At 35.5% G+C, this 20,674-nt stretch overlaps 1 protein-coding gene across 7 annotated transcripts in view; it reads right to left on the bottom strand.

Moving 5' to 3' along the window:
• Positions 1 to 20,674, bottom strand: part of SMARCA2 (SWI/SNF related, matrix associated, actin dependent regulator of chromatin, subfamily a, member 2) — a 241,370-nt gene that overhangs the window by 178,091 nt on the left and 42,605 nt on the right. For 6 of the 7 annotated variants that reach the window (XM_051962447.1, XM_051962452.1, XM_051962456.1 and 3 more), the window contains one exon: positions 3,911 to 4,037. In XM_051962447.1, the coding sequence (XP_051818407.1) occupies positions 3,911 to 4,037 (127 nt within the window). Of the gene's footprint in view, positions 1 to 614; positions 695 to 3,910; positions 4,038 to 20,674 lie in introns of those variants that run through there. The other variant, XM_051962477.1, reaches the window with a different exon arrangement.

Genomic DNA, 20,674 nt, shown 5'->3' with positions numbered 1-20,674 from the left:
TGTAAAAAAAAAAAAAAAAAAAAAAAAAAAAAAAGTTCCCTCTGTCTGCTGTTTGCTAATGGAAGCCTACGATTTGGCTAGATACAGATCGGACGGAAGAAAGAACAGCTTACCTCAAGAAAATTCAGACCTGCTAAAGACCCTAAGTAAAAGATGCTTCACCCTGCTAAAAAAGAAAGTTATGGTGTCCCTTCAACCTTTCTTCCATGTCAGCACAGATAAGACTTTCCTTGAAGTTTCATCTACAGTGTTATAAAAAGTAGGATACTTTAACTTTTTGAGTATTTTCTCTTAAAAGACCTGCAAATGGTAGAAAGAAGAAATTACTTCTCAGGGATGTATTTCTGTTTAACAACTGGCAACCATTTATTGAGCATCTTTTGTGGAAAGCCTATTTGCTAGGACCTGGCAAAGCTGCAAAGTTTAGAGAATATATCTCCTTACATTGAGGTTATACAGTTATTAGTCAGAAGCTAGTGACATCTTGTTTATAGCCATTTTTGTCTTATATTTTGCTCTTATAAAAACAAAATTTATGACCTCTTTTATTCTTTTAGGCTTTTCTCTGAGATATCCTTCAAATTAATCCCTGAGGGCCTTTGAAATTGTGTTACCTCCAATATGGATTTCTTCTGTCATTTCTAGACAATCTTCTTAACTTCATTTTCTTAAATGTCCCCTCTACTTCCTCACACGATGCTTAAGATAATGCAGTGGTAGATTCCAAACGTGATAGTTCCATTGTCAACAGAGAAGAAAATAGGTTAGAATAGAAACCTGGAGGAATCATTTCCATTTCTAATACACTGGTTATCCTCCCAGTTTAATTTAATCTTTTCCAGTTTAAATCCATGTGGGATATGGGGGTCTTTTACCAAACATTCTGCAGATTACTCTTCTCAATTGCTTTTTGGCTTTTGTGGGGCAATGTTGTTCATTATCTTCCACCACTCTTCTCTGTAACATCATTAAGTAAACTGACATAATCCTAGCTTATGCTGCCCTTGGCTGCTATAGATTTCTGCCTGGTAAGATAATCAATTTTCTGCTGTGTGCTTCATATCAGCCAAGTTTCTGCAGGACACAGTGATCACCAAAATCATTGTCTTTACTTTTATTTATGCCAATTTTCCAGAACTGGCAATCTCTTTTTAAAAGCAGGGTAGTGCTACTGTCATCACATACAGTATAATCTTTCTTTATCTTCTAATTTGTGTTACTTTTTAACTTTAATCAGGGATTTGAATAACAATGATCTGACTGTGATACAGATGATGAAGATGTTGACTCCCCCATCAGTAGCAGTTTATATTATGTTCTTCAGTACTTGCAAAGTCCCTCTTCTTCTAACTCTTCTCTTGAAGAAATTATTCATGATGTATAAGATCAAGGCTTCTGAGAAATAAATATCTGGACCTTTTCCCATCTTGACCTTAAATTGTATTTTTCAAAAAAGATTTATTTTCTTCCCCTATGGTCACTTTCATGATGATGCCACCAAATGGTCTGTAGGTCAAGTTCAAATGGGCCTATCAAGGCTCTCATTAGCACATGTGCCTCTTCATCCTCTGTTAGGACTTTTAGGGCATCAGTTGCCAATGATCTTCAGGGAAGTATGTTTGCTTACACTCATCCTGAGGCAAGATGACCAACTATTTCATAAAATGTTGTATTATGTTGCTTTTGGATACATACAAATAATCCTGCCTTATTTTTTCCACTTAATTTTTAGGGAAAAACTTCAGCTTTTTTCATGTTCTGACTTCCTTTTTAGGCTGAGAATGTTAGTAAGGATGTGGTTCAGTTCTAGTATAATTATCTACTTTATAGAAGGATCTCACATTTAGAGAACTGCCATACTTAGAACATTCCCTTCCTTGTACTTTTGCCACTGATACTACAGGATTAAGGAATGAATTCTTTTTTAAATTCAATGACAGCCCTGGGCAAAAACTTCACTCCTCAATTGGACTGACTTTCTGGTAATGAGCTTCTCTCACAGCCAAAAGAGTGCTACAGCCTATTTTATCTGGCTGTACACAATCGTTAAATTTTTAGGGTGAGCATTTACACCTTAGAAATTTGGCAAAGCTACAAATTAGCTTGATGTATTGTTCTATTGGTTGTCTAGATTTAGGGAAGAGATGGGGAAAATGTTAATAATTCAATTTAAATCTAAAAGTGTGTCTTGAACATATATATATTTTTTTCCAGTTAAAGGTTTACCAGCACATCATAGCCCCCAGGCTATGGGGAAGTTAATCCACTCATCTTTGAAGATTGCATCCTGGAGTATCTAGCCCAGTTGATGGACAATTGAATAAATGAAAATCAATCACTTAGCATATTAACTCTACTATCTCATCCCAGAAACCATACAATGTTTCATCAAAACTTTTCATCTCACTCCCCAAACAACATCCTTCCTCTCCAGTCTATCTGCCATTTTGCTTGTAGTTGGCTTCTCCCCTGCTAAGTTTCCTACTTCTTCCTCTGGGCAGTACAAAGAAATCAATAATATCACTTCTGGCCACCATTTCTCCATATGTGTGGTCCTTTCCTAACAGAATTTTATCTCCTTGGGGGAAAAAACAATTTCTCACTTAGAAGGAAAAAATGTATCTCCAAAATTTAACATAATACTTGGACTTAATAAATGTTTTTCATGCATTTGTCCTGCCCCTATAAATCTACCTGCTTGTTGCACAGCTGTGGTCCCAGGTAACTGAAGGCTGTGCCATAAGACTAAAAGCTTAAGTGTATACTAACAAGAAAAACACATTTTGAGCATGGGTCCAGCAAGGGATTGTACATGTATGTCATCCAAGAGCCAGTCTAATTTCTAAGAAGTTCACCTGTGTGGTTACTACAAGGCAATTAGTCCATTACCCATGATGTCATCAAATTTTTGGTTATTTTAGCTCTCAAAACTCTATGTAGAATTATAGATCTGAGTAAGAGGTACTCACATTTTAAAAAAATAACTAATGAGTACATAGATACTGAAAAAAATAAGACACATAATGTAAATAATAAGACAGCTAGATGGGGGCAATGAACAGAACAGTAGATTTAGAGTAAGGAAGACCATGGTTCAAATCTAACATCAAACACGTATTTCTAATTGGATCCTAGACAATTGACTTATCCTTTGTCTGCTTCAGATTCCCAACTACTAAAATGGGGAGAGTAATAGCACCTTTTTCTCAAGGTTGTTCTAAGGATAAAATAAGATAACATTATAAAGTGCTTTGTAAATCCTTAAAGCATCATATAAATTATCATTTATATCATTATAATCATTAATTATAATCATTAATACACTGAATGAATATTATTCTGCATGTGTACTTTAAGAGCCAAATTATAGGCTTAAACTATCTTGAGGATTGTGAAAAATATTTCTTATAAAAATTTTATGAGGTATTAATGTAGTAAAAAGAAATGTATATTTAAAAAAGCCATTCATAATCATTATTAATTTCTGACTCTAAAGAAACTTTGTTCTACTACAATTATTCTATCTTTTTTTTTTTTTAATATGGAGCCATAGTGGTGACTTTGAGACATCACTTTGCCATAATATTACACCTATAACATAACCATGAGATGGAAGAAAACTCTTTTCGGAGATCTCCAACAGAACATGATTTTCTCTTCCTTAAGCCCAACAAAAACTTCATTTATATATCTCTTCTAGAAAAGATAAGGAGACAGAAGTCCCAGAAAACTAAGTTTATTTTGTCTCTAATACTTCTGATTACATAGAGCAAATCCAAATGATAAAGGTCTTATAGGCTTTACTTTTTGTGGCAATGTCATATGAGCTTACAGGATTGCCACAGATGCTACTTGGTGAAGCAATTATGTTTATTTCCTAATATTTCAGGTTAAGTGAGAAAGGTATTACCTGCCGTTGAAAATTCAGTAGCCTAAGAGCCTTCAGTTCAACTGTAGCCTTGGTTCGTAAATCTGGTGGCAAAGAGCCTGGCAAATTTTCCAGCTCTTGGATTCTATGAGCTATACGAGCCTGAAGTCTAAAAGAAATAATAAAACAAAATATGGGTTAAGAAATAGTTAGCACCTAGCTATACATGATTTGTTTAAAATTTTCTAATTTAAATTCAGAATAAAATATATTCCATATATCTCTAACCAATTCCTGATATGCAAGTAGATTTTTCAAGACAGTAGGACATTAAGAAAAAAAAAGATACTTTTGCATTAATCTACATAGATCCATCCATATTTTGTTTACCATGCTATACTTTCCACATATGCCTTTTTTTTCAATAGCTCAGAATAATTTATAAATTCTAATAAATCATCATACTCCTGCTATGGAGGAAATCACATGGCAATACAGGCATAGTAGGTGCAGTATAGGCATGGTAGGTGCTTAGTGTTTGAAAAATTAAATTGAATACACCTTTTCTAGACTAGAATAACTATTCCATTCTCTTTCACTATTGTTTCCTAAGGCCTAGATAGGGAGAGTGAAGAGCTAAAGCTCCACAATCCCCAGCTTTCAGTTTTGTCCTCAGGTAACTAGGTCATTGTGATTCTCTGACAAGACACTGACAACAATTGTAATAGCAAGGTGGCTGCTAACTGAGAGAACTCAGAAAATGACCCAGTATGTGTTTTCCTAGGTACCCTTTCTGATTTTTAATTCCTTGACCAACATTTGGCATTGTTAATTAAAAAAAAAAGTCATCACTACCCCCAAAATCCTTAAGAACAAATAAAATAAAATAAAACTTGACTATTTGCTAATTCTAATCAGTCAAGAAAAAATGGGTTAAAATATCACTGACATTCATTTTAGCCACAATTTGAAATATTATTGCCAGTACCTTATTATTATAAATGTAAAACGTGAAGTAAAATATGACCCACAATTATTATCAGTTAGATGTTATATTAACAGATCTATTATATGTTCTCCAATTATTTTAGTTCACCTGAAATATTCATTCAAAACAAAGTTCCATATCATTATATTTAATGTATTTGAAATTGTTGTCAGTTTATAGCTTTCAATATGGAAGGAAATTTAAAGATCATTATTTTATGGATGAACAAATCATATAACAGAAAAGTTAAATGTCTTTTAGCTGAAGCCATACAGATGACAGTGAGAGGATTTGAAGCCAGCTCTCAAATTATGCTGCCTCAATCCATTATACCTTGTTAGGCAAAATAACAGGTTACTGGGGCACAAAAAGTATCATCAGTGAGCTCTCAGTAGACCTAGTTAGAATGGAATCTATTCTCAAAGCCATTCCAGTGCAAAAGGACCAGTCAGAAGGTCCCAAAAACAATCAACTCAGTTAGAAAGCTCTTAGCTCTCCTACTTATTTACTGTATGATTTTAGATAAGAAATTTATCTATCTCAGACTATTCATTTTCCATTTTCATTAACAAAAAAATCCAGAATCAAAAAGTAAAAATGAGTACCTCAATCTAGTTAGAAGGAAAAAATCCTTTTCTGCAATGTTTCCAACAAACAACAACTAGGCAGCTAGAGCCAAACTATTGTAATGACAAACAAGAGCAAAGTAGTTGATTATGAAAATAAGATATTGCAGAACTTTTTTTTCCCTGAGGCAATTGGGATTAAGTGATTTGCCCAGAATTACACAGTTACAAAGTATTAAGAGTCTGAGGCCAAATTTAAACTCAAGATCTCCTGACTTTAGGGGTGGTGCTCTATCCACCAGCTGGTGGACATTTAGCTGGTGCTGTGTAGCTGCCCCTAAAGGGCTCTTTTGTAGAGATATTTTGTTGTTGTTGTCTTTTGGTCCTGTTTGACTCTTTGTAACTACATTTAGTTTTTTCTTGGAAAAGATACTGTAGTGATCTATCATTTCTTTCTCCAGCTCATTTTGCAGATGAGAAAACTATGACAAACAGGATTAAGTGACTTGCCCAGGGTCACAGAGCTAAGAAGTAGCTGAGTCAAAATTTGAACCCAGGTCTTCCTCACCCTAGCTCAGCACTCTATCTACTGTACCATCTAGCAATCTCCATAGAGATCACTGTTTCTCAAGTAAATGTGATCCCTCAATTTAAGATTTTGATCACAAAAGCACTCTTCTTCCATCGATTGTTATTACAAATATGATTATAGCAAAAGCCTGAGGGTCTTCAAAGATACTATAAGATTTTCATTCAACCCATTTAAAAAGGGGCAAAGGCAACAATAATATCTTTAACAAAGTCCAGATCTGATATCTTCCATGGCACAGAAGTTACACCCTGAGTTCTTCTGGGTTATATCAATGAAGTAGACATCTGACAGAACCTACTCTACTCCATAAAGGGTTTAGATTGAGGCAGCACAGAGAACAAACAAAATTATAGATAATTTCAGATGATTTTTTGGACACAGCAACCCATAAAACAGTGAAAATTACAAAATGGCAGCAGTCATATGCACATACACTGATGAAAGCAATGAGATAGCCACCCAACTTTCTCATAATTTTTTATTCATGTTATTTTTTTTCCTATAAGGATCACAAAACAATCCTCTATTTAGAGGTCATTTAATTGAATGAGGAAGTTTTGTAGTACTAAAGGGCTACATGCAATTATCCCCACACAGACATTTAGAGGCCTTTATTGTTTCTCCAGAATCCCCTCTTTAATTTACAAAGCATATCCTCTCATTCTATTAGTGACTATATGTATGTTTTTAATTTCTCACTTGACATTATCACAGTATCATTAGAAAAGATTATATCTGTGACTATACCTATCAAGAAAGCTTCCATGATCTTAAAATATTCTCATAAAGATTTTATAGAAACAAGAAAGTAGGTATATGGATTAGTACTCACTGGTATCTTCTCAGTTGCTTTTTATTGGAATTTTCTATTTGAAATATTTTAAACATCTATTCCTGGGTACTTTTAACACTTTATTCACCTTTAGCATAGCTTTCTTCTTAATATATGTTGTTAAAGATAAACATATATATACACACACACATACTTATGTGTGTATATATACATGTATGTATTGTATAGATAGAATTAGGAAAAATATAGAGGCAGAGATGGAGAGAGAGACAAAGGTACAGAGACAGAGATTGAAATAAGATAGAAATAGAGATAGAGACATATGGGGAAATATCACAGTTAAACTTTAAAATCATTTTTTTTTATCTGTTACATAGTAAGAAGAAATGTCACTAAAGCAAACAAAGATAATATAAGTACAACTCAGTAGAGATCTATGTTAGGAACTAGACAATTTTGAGGGTGATAAAATATAGGAAAGAAAGGAGAATATCAAAGGTTTATGGAAATGGAGGAAAAAAAAAAAGCTTTGGCCTTATTATTTGTTATGGGCCAGAACTCTGAAATCAGGATTCTTACAAGGTGCTGAGTCAGTGGAATTGATAATACAATAGTTATCTAGTTTAGCATGATGATTAATAGTTCTCTAGTTCAGTATGACTGATTTAATCTTTCAACAAATAATGGTTCCCTAGTGATATAATGATTGGTTTATACTAGTATACTGTAAATGATCTAATTATAACAGAGCATATAACTGGGACAAACTCAGCCAGGGTGGGACTAAGAGACAGATTCATTCCATTGTCCACCTTTGTGGTGGCTGGAGGCTGAAGCAGGAGCCCTCAAATTCAGAGACAGATTCACTTCATCTGGTGGCTGACCTCCTGCACTTTCCCCACTGAGACCAAGGCCAGTCTGAAAGGCTCTCCAGAAAGCTGGCCAGCCCCAGGCAAGGAGACAATAAAGAATATGGACTTTAACACCTGGCTATTCTTGTGGTGATTACTGAACTGAAGCAAAGGCTGCTCTGAGACCTTCAGAAAACCAACAAGAATATTACAATTATTATCTACCTCCTTTCTCAAAACAAACTGGCTGAGAAAATATTATGAATAATTACTGATCCTAAACTTCTGGGTCACATGACCAACAAGAGAGAGAAACAGATATTTTCTGATCCTCAAATCCTCTTAAACCTCTCCAAAATAAGAATTATGCACAAGAGATAAAGGACTGGCTGCTGAATCCTAGTCTGTATTACAAAGAACTGCCCTGAAATAAAAACTCAATGAGCTGATGTGAGATTAGGGCAAATTCTAGTCCCTAAAATCCTCACTGAGCACCTCCTCTTCTATTACCCTCTGAACAGGCTGAGCAAATTAAACTCAGGGCTTGAATACCACTTACTTCCCTTCCACTGCTATAGCTTAAGTTACAACATCAAGTATTGTTTGGTGTTGCAGTAGGTCTCAGCCTTAGATCTGAGGAATGGGGATAAGAAGGGTAAAGCTTCAGGATGTGTTTTTATGATCCTCTCCTAAGCCTGAGGAAATGGTACCAGCACCTAGCTGGGACCTATTCTGTCTCTGTTCTCCGTTCTCTCCCCCCACAAGACACTTGAATCAAAAGCTGAAAGCAATGAGAGAAGGAAAATGACACTCAAAGAAGTCAGAGAGTGGGTGGTTGGGGCACATAAGGAAAAAAAAAAAAAAGGTTGAATCTACCAAAGATTTTAGGGGGGAAAATCTCAGTTAAAAACCTTGAGTATAAATAAACAAATTAACAGGAAAATGTTAATAAGAAAAGGAAATATGGCCTCTAGATCAGCCAAATGAATTTAGACTCTCTGAATAAATATTGAAAGACAAAAGAAAATGAATCAACAACTAATAAGGCAGAGGACTCTGTAGATCACAGAACAACAGCTGAGTATTCTTGAATGATTTCAGAGAGAAATAAATGTTGTTAAAACAAAATTTATGATCTACACAGCAACTAATTGGAAGAAAAGAAAAAACTTGAATCCACAGAGGCCAGTCTCACCAAAGAAACAAAAGAGAAGACAAATATATAGACGTGAAGGACAATATGGAAGAAAAATAAATAAAAAGCAATAATGTTAACAGAAACTATGATCTCTATAAGAACAACACACAATGATATCAAAGACCAATATATAAAGAAAATTTAAGAGTTCTAATTCTCTCAGAAGCACATGACAAGTTAAAAAAAAAACTGAATATCATAATGCTAGAAATAATATAGGAAAATTGTCCAGAATGTTCATAGATAATCTCCAGGAGGGAAAAAAAAATTGTAACTGAAACATATGCCTGTTTTGTTTTTTTTTTTTTTTCATCCCTATACAATTATGGAAATAATCTACACATATATCAAGGACATATGTGATGAAGGATGAAAGGGACAAAAGTTTCTTGCAAATGATATTTTATGGCAGACCACAATTCTATGCTCTTTAATTATGCAACTGAACTGAAAGGTAAATGAAGAATACGATTCCATTATGCTTATTGTTTGGCTGCAAAAAGCATTTGATTAAAAAAAAAAAAAAAGGAAAGACTTTCCTCCAATGAAGTATCTCTTATCCACATATCTATATTATGCAAGATTCCTAGAAAAGGGAGATATTAATTCCAATTAAGACATGAAGATGTATGGTTTTAAAAGAAAGGGGCATGCTGCCATCATGGCACCTGTTCCTAACAGATAATAAAGTTCTTCGAATACTACATTTGCAGGCAACAATGTGTCAATTACATCAAACCCTAGAATGCTGTAGAGCCTTCTAAATGATATCCATACTCATTCAAAACAATTTGACTTAACCAGCCACTTGGGAGAAATCAAGTGAAAGAAGAATTCCAGCTCAGAGAATAGTACCTGACACATGGTAAATAATAAATGATCAATTACTTGTTGCTCAGACATTCAATATATAATTGAAAGACCAACTCATAGAGCTGGTCCATGAGCATACATTTATTCCAGAAATAAATTGCACAAACTAGGCTGAACAAGATGAAAAGAGTGATTTAAATTTCCTTTGTGAAAGTGAACATAGCTTTTAAACATTTCCAATCTTCTATCATATCAAAAAAGTCACCCTTTCTAACAACAATTTAATTATATTCTAACAATAGCTAATTATATTAGTTGGCTGAAAGTCATAGACTACAACAGTCTAAGAAGAATTAAAGTTGAGGGTGACCCAGAAGTCAATGGAGAAAAGCATCAATTAAATTAAGATAAGCAGCTTAAGAGTGACATCAAAGAGATGTATGATCTTTAAAAATGGTGGATCAGTTATGCGAGAACAAGGACTAAGCAACATACAATTCTATGTATTCCTCTGATAACTATATAATATCAAGAGATCAAGTAGAGGATTCCCAAAACATCAGATAGAAACTGTAAATAACTTCCAGAAGGATATGCAAAAAACTCACACTGACAATGCACAGATAGATTATGGTTTGTATCATGAAATGATTATATCAGTAAGGCCCAAATTATTGAAATACTGAATTCCTCAGATTATTAAAGTTCATTTTGATCACTTTTCTTACCTTTAAATATATTAAGTTTTTCAGTTTTAGACATTATAGGTGATGGTTCCATTATCATCAACAATGCGTATTAGAAGATTGTTTACAATTTAAAAATTGCTAGCAAATATGTTATATTTTATATCAATTGCTATCTTCCAGTTTGCCTTAATAATCTAGGCATTATTGGTTGTCTTTGATACCCAGCTCTCTTCAGGATCACTTTCTCTTCTCTTGATTTTCAGTATTTTATATGCCAATAGTATTCATAGTCTTCTACCACCTTTTTCATTATGTTTTGCAGTCAATCAGTCAGTCAGTAAATATTTATTAATTGCCTACTATGTGATTCAAAATATATATGCATATGTATGTATAACACACACACATATATTTGTGTATGGAATGTTTCTGGGTAACTAATAGACTTTTATCTCCTCCATTTCTTAATCCCTTTACCATCTTCCCCTATGATCATTTTCAGTTATGTGAAGATTTTGATTTAGAAGATACTATCAAGTCTTGGTCAAATCTCACTTCTTTATCTTTGCAACAGATGCTAGTCAAAACTTGCAATTATTTCCATAGTAGTCATTCTACTTTCCAGAGATACTGTAAAAGGCAAAATGACTAAAAGTGAAATAAACTTTGCCAACTGCCTTGTTTGCTTCTCCAAGGAGAACTTTTGAACCAACCTTTCAATTTAGGTGCAGCTTCTGGTTCCATTTACAATAAGTATGTTAGGATTAAAGGGTCAGAAATGTAGTGACACAAGATATCTTGGAGGCCATCAAGTTCAGCCCCTCATTGTATGAATGAGGAAATGGTTTTAGTGACTTTTAGAGACTTGCCTAGAATCACACAGCTTGTGAATTTATGAGATAAGGTTTCCTGAGCTTCCTGATTTCACATCCAATACCCAGGCCTCTACTCCATGCTAGTTATCCTTGTATTACTAAACAGGTAAAGGCGTTCTCCCTCCTAAGCAATTGACCAATGCCATTGCAGAAGAGGATTTCAAAAAAACTGATCCCCACAACCACACCACAACCTTGCTGCCAACCTGCTGCTCAGAGTCTACTCTGTACTTAAGAGGATCTAGAACAGCAGAACACTGTCACTGGTTCCAAACCAGCTGGGTAAATCTTGCAAAGACAACATTCCCTTGGCATAGTCTTCCAGAAGCCTGCAGTGATGACATGCTTAAAAGAGGCATGAGAGCAGGGCTTCTGGGAGAGAGTAACAATAAAACATTATACAGCACTTTGCAAAGTACTTTCCTCATGACAACCCTAGGAGTTATGCAATACCAGAATTATTATATCTGTTTCTTGTAAAACAGAAAACTGAGACTGATTAATGCAAAGTGACACAGAAAGTAAGTGTTGGAACTAAGATTCAAAGATTCAAATCCTGAGATGGTGATTCCTAAGCTCATGTTCTTTCTTTTATTCAATGCCATGAAAAATTATGCTCTTCAGAAAAGAGTTTGGTAATTTTTTTATTGTTGTTGTTAATATAAATCTTCATTTTAAGTAATGCTCCTTTCTGACAATTTCAACTTGCCATCAATGGGATACAGCAGGTAGTCTGATAAAGAGATTCCAGATTCTAAACTTCCTGAAACAACAAGGATGTAATACTGCATAACTGCAGGAGACTCATTTAGCCTCCTCAGGAGTACAGAAAATTGAAACAGAAGTAGGCCAGTCAGGTTTTTCATACAGATTGAACAGTAAATCAAGAGAGGTTACTACTCTGGCAAGAAAGGGAATTCCATTAAAGGCAACAGATATTTGTTCAGGTCCAGAGAAGTTTATGATTCCTGTAGGAGAGTTATTTGCACAGAAAATGACACTGGTACATTCTGTTCCTTCAACTTGGGATTGGGGTGGGAACCTCAACATGGTATTTTGGGCAACTTATAATGGGACTGCTTGGTAATTTCTGAGAAGGCATTTTATTATTTCAATGGAAACAGGTTTATGATAAAAATCAAAATAAATCTTTTTTTCCCCTCAAACTAGAATGTTCTTGTACTTAGACCAAATTCTGAGAGGATGTAAAATACAACTAAATATGTCAATGATTGCATTCTAAAATAAATTCTTATGGGAACAAGTAATTTATAATCTATCGATACCAAGATTTATGCAATGGAAATTTGAATACTAATTTCATTTAAAAAAAAATCAATCAAGTACAAACATTTCCAGTCATGTATGCAAAAGGTTCACTTTCATGGAATGCCTTCAAAGAAGATAAAATATGAGCAATATTCAGTTAAATCATAAAAGGGTGAGAAAAAAAGGTTTGAAAGTCTACACTAAGCCTTGGAACAATAAAGAAGGATGGAATCTAAATAATCACTTGTATGAAAAAGCAGATTGAAAAAACATAAATAATGATTTCTACCTGAGCCCAATCAGCAGAATTCCTTTGGTGATTCTACTGTGTTTACAACACTTCAGCATGGAACCGTTCATCAGTTCTCTATACAAACAACCATCATTTCCTCCCTCCCTCCCCCCAAAAAAGTTTCCCTTTTGTTGGCTCAGGGAAGCTTCTGCTACCCAGAGCAAGCTCACGATTTTGTGAATTCTCCATACAAACCACCCACTCTGCAAGAATGTTACTGATGGAAGTCTGGTATTAGACACATACATTCTCCCCACTTATCCCTTTCTGTTATTTTGTTATCCCTTTCTGTTATTTTGTTAAAATTATTTTTTGCTCCTATATATGTTTGTAGGTTTCATTGTCTCATTGTTCCTGTTATCCCCAAATATGGATGTTTTCTGATCCAACAGAAAGCAGGAAGTATTTATATACCATACTTTCTTTTAACAACTGAGGAACATAGCAAGTTAATTAAAAAAGAAAATATTCTGACAGTGTTTCTTACTGTAGATAAGGTAAGTAATATTCCTAAAGGTTGAGAAATGGTTGTTTTTAAAAAGAATTTTCTGCCTTGATTTTTGTCCAAAAATGTATCCAATTGCAAAAGAAGGATCACTTAAAGTTTGCTTGAGTCTTTCAATGAGACTTGTCATTGTCTCGACTGGAGAAAATGTTAAAAGTCATTCAATCATAAGAGGACCAAGAAGAAAACAGTTCTTAGCTCCCTTTCAAAAACGTGTAGGTGACTTAATCTAACCTTTTTATAGCAATACATTTAACTAATCTCTACTAATTACTCTACTGAGCAATTAATCTTCATCTAGGCAGAAAATGACTATTACATTACAATCAAAGACAATAAAAGATTCTTCCTACAGCCTTAAACCAATCCTTCTGCCATCAATGATAACCACCATAATTGTGGCAAAGGATCATCACACACTATTGAATGGCTACTGCTTAGATTAATGAATTCAAAAGCAAAGCAGCTTTATAAAAAGGTAAAGATTTGTTGAGAAATAAAAGAATAAAGAAGAACCATTTCACACAATCCTCAGAGCTCATAATTTAAAAGACACTGAAAGCTATAATTTTTTTATTAATGTGGGATTGGGGACTTCTGGCCAAGATGGCAGAGAGTATACACCTATCTATCTAAGCTCTTTCTTGCCCTCAGAATACTTTTTTCCAATGACAAGGCCTCAGAATTAATGCTTGACTGAAAAAAACCACAAATACATTACCAATAGAAGATATCCTCAAAATTCATGAGAGAAGATCTGTTTTTGCTTGCGGGCAGGGACAGTTAGATCAGACACAGACTGCAGGCAGACAGTGATAGCACAGAAGTCAGCTCACACTGAAAAGACCAAAGGGGGTTGGAGTATGATCTCAGCCAGCAGAAAATCTGCAGGGAGAACTTTACCACAGTATGGCTACTTTGGGCTGACAGCAAGCCAGTAAATCAACTGAGAAGCTATAAACACAGGGGGTAATCCCAAAACGCTAGGGTCTCCTGGGACCTGGCCACACCCACCCAGCACCAGGAGTGACTCAACACTCTCTCAGAGTCACAGAGCACAGACGCAGAGCAACCATTGCTGCTGTCTCACAGCTACCTCCTGCAGTCTGTAGAGGAAACTTGGTAATACCATATGGTCCAACAAAGCAGCCTACATTTGCTTTTTTGTTTCTTTGCTTTCTTTGATTCTTCTTTGATAAAATGAGCAAAAAATTAAAGTGTGCTCTAACTACAGATAGCTTCTTTACTGACAGGGAGCAGGCTTCAAACCCTGAGGAGACTAAAAAAAGAGTGTCTCCAGATGAATCCCCAAAGGGGAGTATGATCTGGTCCCCAACACACAAGACTCCCACAGAAGAAATTAAAATGGCACTTACAAGAGAGTTAGAAGAAAAATGGGGAAAAGAAAGGGAAGCTTGGCAAGAGGGTCTGAATAAGTCATGCCACTCATTTAAAGATAGAATGGATAAAGAAATCAAATCCCTGAAAAACAAAATTGGCGAATTGGAAAAATTAAATAGCTTTCTAAAAAACAAAATTGGTGAAATGGAAAAAATTCCAGAGAACAAAACAACTCATTTAAAAACTCATAATTACAATTGTGACAATTACAAAAAGAAATTTTAAAAGTAAATGAAGAAAATAATTCATTAAAAATCAGAATTGAGCAAATGGAAATGAATGACTCATGCAAACACCAAGAATCAATCAAGCAAAACTAAAAAAAAAAAAAAAAAAAAAAGAAATAATGGGAAAAAATGTCAAATACCTACTAGGGAAAACAACAGACCTGGAAAATAGATCTAGGAGAGATAATCGGAGAATTATTGGACTTCCTCAAAAGTTATGATAAAAAAAAAAGAACCTAGACACTATTTTCCAGGAAATTATCAAAGACAACTGCCCAGATATTATAGAAACAGAGGGTAAAATAGACATTGAAAGACTTCATTGATCACCTACTGAAAGAGCCCCCAAAATCAAAACTCCAAGAAATATTGTGGCTAAATTCCAGAATTATTACACCAAGGAAAAAAATATCACAAGCAGCTAGGAAAAAAAATCAAATATATAGGAGCCACAATAAGAATTATTCAGGATCTAGCAGCTTCCACATTAAAGGATCAAAGGGCCTGGAATCTGATATTCCAAAAGGTAAAGGAACTTGGTATGCAGCCAAGAATAATTTGCCCAGACAAACTGAGCATTTTCTTCCAAGGAAGAAGGCAGACATTCAATGATATAGGTGAATTTCATGTATTTCTGATGAAAAAACTGGAACTAAACAAAAAGGTTGATCTCCAAATATAGGACTCAAGGAATACATAAGAAGGTAAAAAGAAATCTTGGGAATTATATTTCTGTTATAAATATACATAAAGAACACACATATAATTTGGTTTTACAATTATAATTGTAAAAAAAGAAACAAGAAGTAGAAAGGAAATTGTACCAGAAAAAGGGTAAAATGAGGGTACTACATCTCATGAAGAGGCAAAGGAAACCTATTATATCTGAAGGAAAGAAGGAAGGGGGATGAACATAGTGTGCATGTTATTCTCAGCAGAATTGGGTTAAAGAGAAAAGTATGAGACATATTCAATTTATAGAGAAACTTCTCCCACTTCATTGAAAAGTGGGAGGAGAAAAGTGAAAAGGGAAGGAGTAAGCTAAGTGCAAGGGAACACAGAAATTGTGAGGAAAGGGGGTAAGAAAAGGGGAGGAACTTTAAGGTGGGGGGGAGGGATCCTAAAAATGGAGGGCTGTGAGAGGTAAGCGGTGCTCACAAGTTTAATATTGGGGAGGGGGGTAAAGGAGAAGGAAAGGAGAAAAGCATAAACACGAGTTAACAAGATGGCAAGTAATACAGAATTAGTCATTTTAACCATAAATGTGAATGGGATAAACTCCCCTATATAGCGGAAGCAGATAGCAGACTGCATTAAAAGCCAGAATCCTACAATATGTTGTTTATAGGAAACACACTTGAAGCAGGGAGATACATACAGAGTACAGGTAAAAGGTTGGAGCAGAATCTAGTATGCTTCAGGTGAAGTCAAAAAAGCAGAGATAGTCATCCTCAGATCAAGCAAAAGCAAAAATTGATCTAATTAAAAAAGATAAGGAAGGAAAGTATATCTTGCTAAAGGGTAGCATAGACAATGAAGCAATACCAATACTAAACATATATGCACCAAGTGGTATAGCATCTAAATTCCTAAAGGAGAAGTTAAGAGAGTTACTAGAAGAAATAGACAGCAAAACTATAGTAGTGGGAGATCTCAACCTTACACTCTCAGAACTAGATAAATCAAACCACAAAATAAATAATAACTAAGTCAAAGAGGTAAATAGAATACTAGAAAAGTTAGGTATAATAGATCTTTGGAGAAAACTATATGGAGACAGAAAGGAGTACACTTTCTTCTCAGCAGTTCATGGAATCTATACAAAAACTGAACATATATTAGGAGAGAGAAACCTCAAATTCAAACACAGAAAGGAATAGATAGTAAATGTATCCTTTTCAGATCACAATGCACGGACTTCCGGTTAAGATGGCGGCGAGGAGGCTCACAGTTGCATAAGCTCCGCGCTTTCTCTCACTATCCACTTCATTACAAGCCTCTGAATCAATGCTTGACTGAAAAAAACCCACAAATAGTTACCAAGAGAAGCCATCCTTGAGATCCGCCAAGAAAGGTCTGTCTTTACTGGAGGGCTGGGGCGGTTTTGGATCGGGCGCAGGCGGCGGGCAGCGGCAGTGAGAGCACGGGAGCAGACTAGAGAGGGGGTGGAGAGTGATCGTAGCCGTTTCTGCGGGGAGAGCTTCTCTACAGGTTTGGATACTTTCCTCCGGCAGCAAGTCAACAGCCCAGCAGAGGGGCTAAAGGCACCGGGCTGAAGAATACAACCCCAAACAGCTGGAGTCTCTCAGGACCTGGCCGCCCCCCTCTTCCCCCCCCTCAGTGACTCAGCACGCTCTGGGATCTCAGAGCGCAGGCGCAGCACAGTCCTGATAGTGCCTCACTGCTGCCCCCTGCAGTCTGTAGAGGAAGCTCGATAACACACCCAGCCCCCCCCCCCAAAGAAAGACTCCAGTTTTTTCTGTTTTTCTTTGTAGTTTGTCTCTGATTAACAGACAGAATGAGCAAGAAGCTGAAGAGGACTTTAACCCTTGACAGCTTCTACACAGATAGAGAGCAGACTCTAAATCCTGAGGAGACTAAAAACAGGCAGTCCCCAGGTGAATCCCCAAAGCAGAGATCATCTGTTCCTCAGCACAGATGAACCTCATAGAAGTGATTAAAAAGGCTCTCACAAGGGAGCTAGAAGAAAAATGGGAAAAGAGCCTGGAGAAGTCAGTTAAAGAGAGAGTGGATAAAGAAGTAAAATCCTTGAAAAATAGGATTAGTGAACTGGAAACAGAAAACAGCTCTCTAAAAAACAAAATTGGCGAAATGGAAAAAAATTCCACAGAACAAAAGAACTCAATTGGACAATTAGAGAAAGATTTTAAAAAAGTGAGTGAAGAGAATACTTCACTGAAAATCAGAATTGAACAAGTGGAATTGAATGACTCGAGGAGACAAGAAGAATCAGTCAAGCAAATCCATAAAAATCAAACAATGGAAAAGAATGTGAAATACCTTCTGGGAAAGACAACAGACCTGGAAAACAGATCCAGGAGAGACAATCTGAGAATCATTGGACTCCCAGAAAAACATGATGAAAAAAAGAGCCTGGACACTATTTTCCAGGAAATTATCAAAGAGAACTGCCCAGAAGTCATAGGATCAGAGGAAAAAATGAACATTGAAAGGATTCATCGATCACCCACTGAAAGAGATCCTAAAATCAAAACACCAAGGAATATAGTGGCCAAATGCCAGAACCCTCAGATGAAAGAAAAAATATTGCAAGCGGCTAGAAAAACCCAATTCAAGTATCAAGGAGCCACAATAAGGATCACCCAGGATCTGGCAGCATCCACATTAAAAGATCGAAGGGCCTGGAATATGATATTCCGAAGGCTAAGGAACTTGGTATGCAACCAAAAATAACTTACCCAGCTAGAATGAGCATCTTTTTCCAGGGAAGAAGATGGACATTCAACGAAGTAAGCGAATTTCATCTATTTCTGATGAAAAAACCAGAACTTAACAAAAAGTTTGATCTACAAATATAGAACTCAAGAGAAATCTAAAAAGGTAAAGATTAATCTTGGGAACTATATTTTGACTATATAGATGTATAAAGAATACATGTATACCTTGTTCTAGAAATTGATGTGGAAAGGACATTGTACCAGAAAAAGGGTAAAGTGGGGGTAGTACATCTCATGAAGAGGCATAGGAAACCTATTATATCTGAGAGAAAGAATGGAGGGGGATGAATATAGTGGGTATCTTACTGCCTTCAGAATTGGCTTTAAGTGAAAAATCTTAAGACATATTCAATCTATGGTGAAGCTTCTCCCATCTCATTGAAAAGTGAGAAGGGAAAAGTGGAAAGGGAAGGAATAAGCTAAGCGGAAGGGAATACGGGAACTGGGAGGGAAAGGGGTAAGATAGGGGGAGGAACTCTAAGGCGGGGGAGGGACACTAAAAAGGGAGGGCTGTGAGAAGCAAGGGGTGCTCACAAGCTTAATACTGGGAAGGGGGGGAAAGGGGAAAGAAGGGAGGAAAGCATAAACCGGGGTTAACAAGATGGCAAGTAATACAGAATTGGTCATTCTAACCATAAACGTGAACGGGGTAAACTCCCCCATAAAGAGGAAGCGGTTAGCAGAATGGATTAAAAGCCAGAATCCTACAATATGTTGTTTACAGGAAACACACCTGAAGCGGGGAGATACATGCAGGTTAAAGGTAAAAGGTTGGAGCAAAATCTACTATGCTTCAGGTGAAGTCAAAAAAGCAGGGGTAGCCATCCTGATCTCAGATCAAGCTAAAGCAAAAATTGACCTAATTAAAAGAGATAAGGAAGGACACTACATCTTGCTAAAGGGTAGCATGGATAATGAAGCACTATCTATATTAAACATATATGCACCAAGTGGGGTAGCATCTAAATTCTTAAAAGAGAAACTAAGAGAGCTGCAAGAAGAAATAGACAGTAAAACTATAATAGTGGGAGATCTTAACCTTGCACTCTCAGAATTAGATAAATCAAACCAGAAAATAAATAAGAAAGAAGTCAAAGAGGTAAACAGAATACTAGAAAAGCTAGATATGATAGATCTCTGGAGAAAATGTAATGGAGACAGAAAGGAATACACTTTCTTTTCAGCAGTTCATGGAACCTATACAAAAATTGACCATATATTAGGACATAAAAACCTCAAACTCAAATGTAGTAAGGCAGAAATAGTAAATGCATCCTTTTCAGACCACGATGCAATGAAAATTACATTCAACAAAAAAGCAGGGGGAAGTAGACCAAAAAATAATTGGAAACTAAATAATCTCATACTAAAGAATGATTGGGTAAAACAGCAAATCATAGACATAATTAATAACTTCACCCAAGAAAACGATAATAATGAGACATCATACCAAAATGTATGGGATGCAGCCAAAGCGGTAATAAGGGGAAATTTCATATCTCTAGAGGCCTATTTGTATAAAATAGAGAAAGAGAAGGTCAATGAATTGGGTTTGCAATTAAAAATGCTAGAAAAGGAACAAATTAAAAACCCCCAGTCAAACACTAAACTTGAAATTCTAAAAGTAAAAGGTGAGATCAATAAAATTGAAAGTAAAAAAACTATTGAATTGATTAATAAAACTAAGAGTTGGTTCTATGAAAAAACCAACAAAATAGACAAACCCTTAGTAAATCTGATTAAAAAAAGGAAAGAGGAAAATCAAATTGTTAGTCTTAAAAATGAAAAGGGAGACCTCACCACTAACGAAGAGGAAATTAGAGCAATAATTAGGAGTTACTTTGCCCAACTTTATGCCAATAAATTCGACAACTTAAATGAAATAGAAAAATACCTCCAAAAATACAGCTTGCCCAAACTAACAGAGGAAGAAGTAAATATCCTAAACAGTCCCATCTCAAAAAAAGAAATAGAACAAACTATCAATCAACTCCCTAAGAAAAAATCCCCAGGACCAGATGGATTTACATGTGAATTCTACCAAACATTTAAAGAACAATTAACTCCAATGTTATATAAACTATTTGAAAAAATAGGGATTGAAGGAGTCCTACCAAACTCCTTTTATGACACAGATATGGTACTGATACCTAAACCAGGTAGGCTGAAAACAGAGAAAGAAAATTATAGACCAATCTCCCTAATGAATATTGATGCTAAAATCTTAAATAAAATATTAGCAAAAAGATTACAGAAAATTGTCACCAG

The sequence above is a fragment of the Antechinus flavipes genome, chromosome 1 (genome assembly GCF_016432865.1).
Source record: "Antechinus flavipes isolate AdamAnt ecotype Samford, QLD, Australia chromosome 1, AdamAnt_v2, whole genome shotgun sequence".
Taxonomy (NCBI): Eukaryota; Metazoa; Chordata; class Mammalia; order Dasyuromorphia; family Dasyuridae; genus Antechinus; species Antechinus flavipes.
Note: the sequence above shows the minus strand (reverse complement) of the source record. Positions and strands in the feature narration are given on the sequence as shown.